This window comes from Salvelinus sp. IW2-2015, unplaced genomic scaffold, assembly GCF_002910315.2.
Source record: "Salvelinus sp. IW2-2015 unplaced genomic scaffold, ASM291031v2 Un_scaffold1853, whole genome shotgun sequence".
Classification (NCBI taxonomy): Eukaryota; Metazoa; Chordata; class Actinopteri; order Salmoniformes; family Salmonidae; genus Salvelinus; species Salvelinus sp. IW2-2015.
The window spans coordinates 65,169-76,056 of record NW_019943218.1 but is presented as its reverse complement, the minus strand read 5'-3'; the positions used below and the strand labels follow the sequence as shown (position 1 = coordinate 76,056).

Below are 10,888 nucleotides of genomic sequence, written 5' to 3'. Positions count from 1 at the left end.
CCCTGGAGACGAGAGGGAGATTGGACCCAGGAGGGACCTGCTCATTGGCAGGTGAGAAGATGAGAAGATTCCTCAAGCAGAGAGGACCCACGCCGAGGATAACGATGTTGATGAGAGAGAGAGAGAGAGGACAGTAGCAGCAGAGGGTCAGAACAACTGGTGGCGAGGGCGAGAGATGTGATAGACCCAGTAGCTCAGCAGACCGCGCCAGAGACAACGGGGTGCGGGAGGTGAGATCGGGGTGATGAGAGCCAGTAGGCAGACGCGCCAGAGGAAGCGGGTGGGGGAGGGGAGGAGAGACCATAGCGCAAGACCGTGGCGGGTCAAGACGCAGCGGGTGGGAGAGAGGAGAGAGAGAGGGAGAGGAGGACACAGTAGCAGAGAACAGGGCCAGAGACCAGCTGGGTGAGAGGAGGGGTAGAAAGGGGGACGAGACCCGTCTAAGCAGCAGCGGCGTGGGGGAAGCGAGGACATAGCAGCAGGACGCGCCAGAGACAACGGCCTGGGTAGTGGGGTAGGGAGAGAGACCCAATAGAGCAGAGCGCCAGAGAACTGTGGGGATGGAAAGACCCAGTAGCAGGCAGAACGTGTCAGACAGACAGCAGTTGGGGAGAGACGAGAGGACCAGTAGCAACCCAACACACAGCCCAAGACCCAAGCAAGCAGACACACCCCCACATGCCAGACGGCCCAGCAGCCCTCAGACTCAACCAACACACCGCAAAGCACCCACAAACCAATGAGCACAATCAGCTGCCTACCAAAGCAGGGGCGGGTCATCAGGCACTGTGTGGGCGAGAGAGAGACCCAGTGCAGGCAGACGGTCAGAGGACAGCGGAAAGGTGTGGGAGATGAGAGGAGGAGGAGATGAGGACCCCCAAGTTAGCAGCAGATCAGGCCGAGATGACAACTGGTGGAGGGGAGAGAGAGCCGCAGTAGCAGCAGACGTGCAGAAGAAATGGCTGTGGGGAGAGAGAGGACCAGTAGCAGCAGACGTGCCAGAGACAACGGGTGGGGAGAGAGAGAAGAGGACAGTAGCAGCAGACGCGCCAGAGACAGCGGTGGGGAGGAAGAGAGGAACAGTAGCAGCGACGCGCCGAGACAACGGTGGGAGGGAGAGAGACCCAGTTGCAGCAGACGGGTCAGAGACAGCGGGGTGGTGGGGGGGGAGGGAGAGAGAGGGGGAGAGAGACCGCAGTATAGCAGCAGACGGGTCAAACAAGTGTGGGAGGGAGAGAGACCAGTAGCAGCAGACGGCAGAGACAACTGGTGGGAGAGAGAGACCCAGTAGCAGCAACGCAAGACAACGGGTGGGGAGGGAGAGAGGGGGAGAGAGGACCCGAGTAGCAGAACGGCCCAGAGACAAACGGTGGGGAGGGAGAGAGCACCAGTAGCAGCAGACGCGCCAAGACACGCGGGCGTGGGTGGAGGGGGAGAGATGCGAGATGGGACTCCAGTTAGCAGCAAAGACGCGTCCCAGAGGACCCAGGACTTGCTCGGTAGTCACGGCTGTACAAGGCCGGTAGGTCGCGTTCGAGGATGAGTCGACGGACGATGCTGAGGCAAGGCCGGGAGAGAGGATCACGGTCATCGGTAGTCAGTAGACAGCCAGGAGCCGGAGCGTGCCCAAAGCGAGCCAGTGTAGGCCTGTCAGGATAGGATCAGCGAGCTGTATACGAAGCCCGTTAGTCTCGGTATCAGTGGCTGTATCAAGGCCGGAGCAGCAGCGGTTAGGCCGTCTGGGATGTTGATGGTAGTTCAGCGGCCCCACGGTAGCACGACAGAGCCGAGCGCACCAGACGGCAGGCACCTCGTGGGGGTAGGAGAAGGATCAGGCAGCCCGCTTGAGTCCAAAGGCGCGCAGGACAACTGGTGGGGAGGTGGAGAGAGGGACCCAGTAGCAGCAGGACGGCTGTCAGAGACAGCAGTGGGGAGAGAGAGAGGACCCCGTGAGCAGCAGACGGGTCAGATTACAATGTGGGAGTGGAGAGGACCCGTAGCAGCCCCAGTTACGGGTGCTCACGAAGCCGGTGAGTCAGTCGGGCTTGTAGCAGAAGCCGAGGAGGGATAAGAAGAAACCGGCAGCTTCGAGCCATTGTAGACCAAGGCCCAGGCACTCGACTCGTGAATTCTGGGAAGGGGAGAAAAAAAAAGACCGGCAGATGGCCATCGAGTTAGGATCAGACAAGGCTCGGCGTGTACAAGCCGTACTGATCTGCTTATTATCATTGACCTATTTTTTTCTTCCATGTGATTCCCTCTGCTGTCTCCCTCCCTCCTCTCATCATAATTAACTGTTACATTAAAAAGGTAACCAAAGAAACATTATTAGATCAAACTCTATATTCTCTCCTCCTTCTTTCAAAAGCTATTATAACCCTGTAACGTGTCAGGGCTCTCTGCCCTCCCTCTCCACTCTCACTCTCCTTCCTCCTCCTCCCATAGTAAAGTACCGTACCCGACCCTCGCCCATAGTAAAGTACCGTACCCGACCCTCGCCCATAGTAAAGTACCGTACCCGACCCTCGCCCCATAGTAAAGTACCGTACCCGACCCTCGCCCCATAGTAAAGTACATGTACCACACAGTTCCCTTTTCCTCTTGAACATTTACTGAACAATGACATTTTTCTTCAATATTTTATTGAGTATTTATGCCTATTGCGAACAGTAGCTAAATGTTTTTTCTGAACAAAAAAATGTCAAACAATAAACCTGAACTGACATCTTGCGTATGCTTTTATGAAAATACACTGTACAATTAGGCTACTACCCTTGAATAATGTATTGAACAAGTACGTTTTTCTTGAGCATCTAGGGCCTATTCATTTGAAAAGGCTTATTGAGCCTGTGGTTCTGCTGAAACCAAAATAAATGAGAAACGAGGCCGACTGCCTGTGGTGGCTAATAGCCTTTTTACCTGCATATAAATTAAATTAAATATTGAATGAAAAAAAAAAATAATAATAATAAGATCGGCTTAGTAAAGAAATAGTCTATAACGTAACAAAGTCTGGATAATCAAAGTACTCGTTGTCCAGCTATGAGGCTGTAATCTCCTACTTTGTCTTTCGCTTGCAGCACTGTTGAGAAACATAAGTCCACTGTGCCAGGTTTCAGGCAGCCCTAAAGCTTAGGCTTAAACAGCAATGTCAGATACAGATAACGAAGGGAAAAAACCTCACTGTATATACAGTAGATATGAATTGCACAAGTGTTATACATTTATGGATTTTTTTTAATGCATTCTGTTTTTTTTATTCAAACCGCACGCCACCCACGGATATAACCACGGGGACTGTGGGTTTTTGAGTCAACCCACGCATCACCAGTGTGTGGAGTGTGTGCTGAATACTGATGTGTGTGTTTGTGTGGTTTTCATGTCTCCCGGCAGTCTGTCGGACCATGAGCTGTTCTCAGGTCAGTATGGAGGTTTGGACTCTGGCTTCAACAGTGTGGACAGCGGCAGCAAGAGATGGTCTGGGAACGAGGTGAGACAACCAAAACAGAGTTCATTTGTGGTGTTACTATCTTGCAATTATTTGTGTGTGTGTGTGTGTCTACCTTGCGTGAAGAACAGTGGCACTACCATCTGTCGTAATGATTGCCCTAAATCAAGTAGACGTTTTCTTACAAATGTCTTAAACCTTACAAAAGGTGAAATGTGTCAGACCTACTTTTCCCACTTTCTCCTTCCCTATCTGTGTGTCCAGTCTGCGGATGACTTCTCGGAGCGCTCCCTGCGTATTGCTGAGCTCACCAGAGACCAGAGAAACCTGGAGGAAGAGGTGGAGGACGACTCTTCCCTCACAGAGACCCCAGACACGGGTGAGCAGTGGGCTCTAACTAACCCCCTTTAAAACTATCACACGTTATAACATCAGTTAGTCACACACCCTGGTCCGGGCAGAGATACAGGCTTTTCTTCCAGCCAAGCACTAACTCCCTTACAACCATTTAGACATTACGGGCCACCTTCTCAGACACAGATTTAGCTATTACTCCTGGACTGCAAAGCTTTCTGAATGGAGATTCTCCATTTTAAAATCTGTGTCTGGGGGAAAATGGGCTAAAATACAGTCACTGGAGAATCAATGGGTTTTATTTCTGACTGGTCTCCTTGTGATGCTATCTAGTGATGCTATCTAGTGATTAATGTCCTCTAATCAAGATTCACAGCATTGATACACCCTTCAAAACCATGACAATTTTATTGTTCAACTGAAATGTTTTCAACTGAAATGTGTCTTCCGCATTTAACCCAACCCCTCTGAATCAGAGAGGTGCGGTGGGGGAGGGGCTGACTTAATCGATGTCCACGTCTTCAGCACCCGGGGAACGGTGGGTTAACTGCCTTGCTCGGGGCCCGGGGAACAGTGGGTTAACTGCCTTGCTCGGGGCCCGAGGAACAGTGGGTTAACTGCCTTGCTCAGGGCCCGGGGAATCAATCAATCAATCAAGTTTATTTTATATAGCCCTTCGTACGCTAATATCTCGAGTGCTGTACAGAAACCCAGCCTAAAACCCCAACAGCAAGCAATGCAGGTGTAGAAAGCACGGTGGCTAGGAAAAACTCCTAGAATGGCCAAACCTAGGAAGAAACCTAGAGACCAGGCTATGAGGGGTGGCCAGTCCTCTTCTGGCTGTGCCGGGTGGAGATTATAACAGAACATGGCCAAGATGTTCAAAATGTTCATAAATGACAAGCATGGTCAAATAATAATCAGGAATAAATGTCAGTTGGCTTTTCATAGCCGATCATTAAGAGTTGAAAACAGCAGGTCTGGGACAGGTAGGGGTTCCATAACCGCAGGYAGAACAGTTGAAACTGGRACAGCAGCAAGGCCAGGYGGACTGGGGACAGCAAGGAGTCATCATGCCCRGTAGTCCTGACGTATGGTCCTAGGGCTCAGGTCCTCCGAGAGAGAGAAAGAAAGAGAGAAGGAGAGAATTAGAGAGAGCATACCTAAATTCACACAGGACACTGGATAAGACCAACTGGCCCTAGCCCCCCGACACAAACTACTGCAGCATAAATACTGGAGGCTGAGACAGGAGGGGTCAGGAGACACTGTGGGAACAGTGGGTTAACTGCCTTGCTCAGGGCCCGGGGAACAGTGGGTTAACTGCCTTGCTCAGGGGCAGAGCGACAGACATTTACCTTGTCAACTCGGGGATTCGATCCAGCAACCTTTTCGGTTACTGGCCCAACGCTCTAACCACTAGGCTACCTGCCTCCCCATAAGCACACTCACTGAGGAAAGGGACATGCTTACTGTAACAAAACAGGAATAGAGACAGACAGCGCTTTGTTCTTCTAAATCTTGGTCATATCCTCAGACATTCTCTAATGTTATTTGACAGTCTGTAATATCTCTCCCCACTCCTCCTCTTTCCTCTCTTGGTTTTCACAGTGACTGGGGAGGCCAAGCAGGTGGATTTCATAGACCGCAGCGTCACCGAGGAGAAAGAAGACTGCAGGACGAATCGTCCCACTCCCCCCCTCACAGCGCCCCCGCAGGTTAGGAGGACACCTTTATGAACGCTTATACAGTCTTTATTTTACGTGTGTTTTTATAAACATCTTATGGAGAGCAGTATCTAACAACGACATGGTGGCGTTCGCAGGAGAACGCAGAGGAATCCTCACCACCACCCCAAACACAAGACTCTTCTAGAAGCAGGTGAGACGCACACACACACACAGGAGGTTGGTGGCCCCTTAATTGGGGAGGACAGGCTCGTGGTAATGACTGGAGTGGAATCAGTGGAATGATATCAGCAACATCAAACACATGGTTTCCATGGTTTCCAGGTGTTTCATGCCGTTCCATTTACTCCGTTCCGGATTTTCAACACCACACACACACACACACACACACACACACACACACACCACACACACACACAACACACACACAGACCATTGATACTGCACAAGGATACTTCACTCTCAGCCATGTAACAACAAGGGTGTGTGATCGCGATGTATGTGTGTGTCGGTGACAACTTTATTTTCGACTGTTCCTGCAACAGTTTGACTGGGCTGGCTATGTGTACACGTCTCATAACAGCAACCGCCCGTCACTGTTTTCAGATTGAAAAGGACAGATAGTCTTTTGATCACACTCTCTCCCTGCCGTTTTACAAGTCAGCCTCTCTCAGGGACTGTTTGAGGAGCTGGGAAAAGTCAACAGACTGTGGTTCCCATTACTAACAACTGACTGACCAACGAGAGGAAACACCCCCCCCCCCCCCCCGAATCGGAAGCACTTGCCATCAAATATTGCCATTATATATTTTATTTTTATACATTTTGCATCTTAAATAAAGAAGTTGCAATGTATTAGTTAACCCTCTCTATCTCAATATACATATTTAAAATTGTCAGAGTTTTGAAATCAATCAAATGGTTTTACAGTATAATTTATTTTGGATCTTTGGTTATAGATCAGGTTTGACCTCCATTCGAGTACATTTTTATATATTTTTTAAATTAATACAGTCAAGAAGTTGCAATGTGTTAGTTAACATCTCTATATCTCAATATAACGTATTTTGTATCTGTGGTTAAAGATGCGTTCTGACGTCTCCATTAATCATGCCCGTCTGTGGTTGTTGTGTTGGCTGCAGAGGTTCAAGGTTTTGGCAGGGTTTCCAAACTCTGTCCTGGGGACACCAAGTGGTGCAGGTTCTGGTGTTGCCCTAGGTCTACACAGCTGACTCCAAATAATCAAAGCTTGATGTGAGTTGAGTATCTGAATCAGCTGAGTGGTGTTGGGGAGGAAAAACTAAAACGTGCAACCTTGGTGTGAGTTTGGGGAAACGCTGGCTTATGGGGTGGAGTCCTGGGACAGTGAGGAAAAGGCATTTGACACTTATGTGACATCAAGCCATACAACCAACCGCTGGCAGCTTTCACCTGAATGGAATGCTATGTTGATGTGTAACGATATGACATCACGCGATATGACATCACACAGTATTTGGTGTTTGTTCAGTCAACACTCCCTTTTTATATTTAGACTTTTTCTCTACCTTCCACCCCTCTTTCACTGTTTTTTATATACGCTCACCCTCTTTCTCCCATATCCTTCTGTCTCTTCTCTTCCCCCCCCCCCCAGGTCCACTGTAGTGTGGAGGTAGGAGGGGGCTGTCGCACCCATCCCTCCAGTCCCACCCTGGAGGAGAGGAGGAGACCAGGTACCTGCTCACTGGCAGAGAGGAGAGAATCATCAGCAGAGAGACCACACGCAGAGATAACGGGTGAGGAGAGAGGAGGACCAGTAGCAGCAGACGGGTCCAGAGACAACTGGTGGGAGGAGAGGACCAGTAGCAGAGACGCGCCAGAGACAACGGTGGGGGGGAGAGAGGGGGAGAGGACCCAGTAGCAGCAGACGCGCCAGAGACAGCGGGTGGGAGGGGGAGAGAGGACCCAGTAGAGCAGACGGTGTCAGAGACAGCGGGTGGGGAGAGAGAGAGGGGGAGAGAGGACACGTAGCAGCAGACAGGCAGAGACAGTGGGTGAGGGAGGGAGAGGGGGAGAGAGGCCAATGAGCAGCAGAGGTGGGGAGCGAGGACCAAGTAGCAGCAGACGCGCAGAGACAACGGGTGGGGAGGGAGAGGACCCAGTAGCAGCAGACGCGCAGAGACAATGGTGGGGAGGGAGAGAGGACCCAGTAGCAGCAGACGGTCAGAGACAGCAGGTGGGGAGAGAGAGAGGACCCAGTAGCAGCAGACGGGTCAAGACAACTGGTGGGAGGGAGAGAGGACCCAGTAGCAGCAGACGGGTCAGAGACAGCGGGTGGGAGAGAGAGAGGGGGAGAGAGGACCAGTAGCAGCAGACAGGCCAGAGACAACTGTGGGGAGGAGAGAGGACCCAGTAGCAGCAGACGGGTCAGAGACAACTGGTGGGGAGGAGAGAGGCCCAGTAGCAGCAGACGTGCAGAGACAACGGGTGGGGAGGGAGAGAGGACCCAGTAGCAGCAGACGCGCCAGAGACAGCAGGTGGGGAGGGAGAGAGGACCAGTAGCAGCAGACGCGCCAGAGACAACACGGGTGGGGAGGGAGAGAGGACCCAGTAGCAGCGACGGGTCAGAGACAGCGGGTGTGGGAGAGGAGAGGGGGAGAGAGGCCAGTAGCAGCAGACGGGTCAGAGACAACTGGTGGGGAGGGAGAGAGGACCAGTAGCAGCAGACGGGTCAGAGACAACTGGTGGGGGGGGAGGAGGACCAGTAGCAGCAGACGCGCGAGCCAACGGGTGGGGAGGGAGAGAGGGGAGAGAGGACCAGTAGCAGAAGCGCCAGAGCAACGGGTGGGGAGGAGAGAGGGACCCAGTAGCAGCAGACGCGCCAGAGACAGCGGGTGGGGAGGGGGAGAGAGGACCAGTAGCAGCAGACGGGTCAGAACAGCGGGTGGGGAGAGAGGAGGGGGAGAGAGGACCAGTAGCAGCAGACAGGCCAGAGACAGTGGGTGAGGAGGGAGAAGAGGACCCAGTAGCAGCAGACGGGGTGGGGAGCGAGGACCCAGTAGCAGCAGACGCGCAGAGCAACGGGTGGGGAGGGAGAGAGGACCCAGTAGCAGAGACGCGCCAGAGACAACTGGTGGGGGGGAGAGAGGACCCAGTAGCAGCAGACGGGTCAGAGACGCAGGTGGGAGAGAGAGAGAGGACCAGTAGCAGCAGACGGGTAGAGACAACTGGTGGGGAGGGAGAGAGGACCAGTAGCAGCAGACGGGTCAGAGACAGCGGGTGGGGAGAGAGAGAGGGGAGCGAGGACGCAGTAGCAGCAGCAGGCAGAGACAACTGGTGGGAAGGGAGAGAGGACCCAGTAGCAGCAGACGGGTCAGAGACCAACTGGTGGGCGAGGGAGGAGGACAGTAGCAGCAGACGTGCCAGAGACAACGGGTGGGGAGGGAGAGAGGACCAGTAGCGCAGAGCCAGAGAAACGGGTGGGGAGGGAAGAGAGGACCCAGTAGCAGCAGACGGGTCAGAGACAGCGGGTGGGGAGAGAGAGAGGGGAGAGAGGACCCAGTAGCAGCAGACGGGTCCAGAGACACTGGTGGGGAGGGAGCGAGGGACCCAGTGCAGCAGACGGTCAGAGACAACTGGTGGGGGGGAGAGAGGGGAGAGAGGACCAGTAGCAGAAGACGCGAGAGAAAACGGGTGGGGAGGGAGAGAGGCAGTAGCAGCAGACGGCCAGAGACAACGTGGTGGGGAGGGAGAGAGGACCCAGTAGCGCAGGGGTCAGAGACAGCGGTGGGGAGAGAGAGAGGGGGGAGAGAGGACCCAGTAGCAGCAGACGGGTCAGAGACAATGGTGGGGAGGGAGAGAGGACCCAGTAGCAGCAGACGGGTCAGAGACAACTGGTGGGAGGGAGAGAGGAGGACCCAGTAGCAGCAGACGGGTGAAGCAAATGGTGGGTAGGGAGAGAGGACCCAGTAGCAGCAGACGGGTCAGTAGACAATGGGAGAGAGGACCCAGTAGCAGCAGACGGGTCAGAGACAACTGGTGGGTAGGGAGAGAGGACCCAGTAGCAGCAGACGGGTCAGAGAGTGGGGAGAGATCCGTTCTACAATGGAAGGTGTTAAGGCTGGACACAAACCCATATCCTTTAAAAAGCTGTGATCAGTGTTTTTGTTTTTAAACAGGACAATCAACAGAGTTGGTACAACAAAATATAACAAATAAAATCCCACCCCAGTTAAAGTTAATATATTTTTTAAGGTCATTGTAACAACTAATCTATTAAGAACCAGCTGCTAGTCAACTTGTGTTTGGTGATGGACTTATGGTGTGAGTATTTCCCAATTTCAAACGGTGAACGAAATGGCAGTTGTAGACAACTTATGGAACTGTATGGAAACAACCACCTTTCCATTTCATATCTGATTTCTAAACATCTCCTTCCAGTTTACTGAAGATTACAACGGCCAAAACAGGAAGTCATGTGGCGACGATGTCACAGACAGGAAGTAGCTCGAGGTAAGAGACCTTAAATCTTACATGAACCAAGCTAGTCCAGGAAGTGAGAGAACACTTTTCCTGCCTGAATTGAAGCATGCGACGTGTGAAATGTTCATTTAGACAGGCAGCCCAATTCAGATTTTTCTTCCAGCAGTTGGTCTTTGCACCAATCACATCAGATATTTTTCAGAGCTGATCTGATTGGTCAAAAGACCAATTTAGTTGGTAAAAGATCAGAATTGGTCTGCCTGTCTAAGCTTCCGGCGTCTTTCTTTTGTCAAAGCTCCTGTTTATTAGTAGCAGATGCATGTGCATGGTGCCTGATTTGCAGTTTGAGTATTTTCTTACTGAATGTGCTCTGTCTCCCCCTAGTGGTAGTCCACCAGAGAACAACCACTCCCACAACGGCCTCAGACAACGATGTGCGGTCAGTCTTTCATGACTCTTTATACTTTCATCACTCTACTATTTTATTTTATTTTTTACTTTATTTTTGTCTTGATGGGTTTTGTGTTACTATTTAGTATCAGCAATATAATTCATAGTCTGGTCCCAGGTCTGTCGTCTCCTCCTATAGCCCGGTCCCAGGTCTGTGGTCTCCTCCTATAGCCCGGTCCCAGGTCTGTCGTCTCCTCCTCCTATAGCCCGGTCCCAGGTCTGTCGTCTCCTCCTGTAGCCCGGTCCCAGGTCTGTCGTCTCCTCCTATAGCCCGGTCCCAGGTCATGCTGTCATTTTCAAGCCAAACATTGCCAACGAGTGACGGGGGCGCATGATCGCACAGACAGACTGTCACCCAGACTGTATAATCCACACCTGATGTAAATCATGACTGACTGTCACCCAGACTGTATAATCCACACCTGATGTAAATCATGTCTATGACTGTCACCCAGACTGTATAATCCACACCTGATGTAAATCATGT

The 10,888-nt window shown here is 52.0% G+C and overlaps 1 protein-coding gene across 1 annotated transcript in view; it reads left to right on the top strand.

Moving 5' to 3' along the window:
- Positions 1-10,888, top strand: part of LOC112072202 (leucine-rich repeat and calponin homology domain-containing protein 4) — a 59,569-nt gene that overhangs the window by 35,382 nt on the left and 13,299 nt on the right. The window contains 8 exon segments of the mRNA XM_070439696.1: positions 3,394-3,490; positions 3,713-3,827; positions 5,414-5,520; positions 5,628-5,683; positions 7,135-7,237; positions 8,628-8,650; positions 9,910-9,981; positions 10,336-10,390. Coding sequence (XP_070295797.1) covers positions 3,394-3,490; positions 3,713-3,827; positions 5,414-5,520; positions 5,628-5,683; positions 7,135-7,237; positions 8,628-8,650; positions 9,910-9,981; positions 10,336-10,390 — 628 coding nt within the window.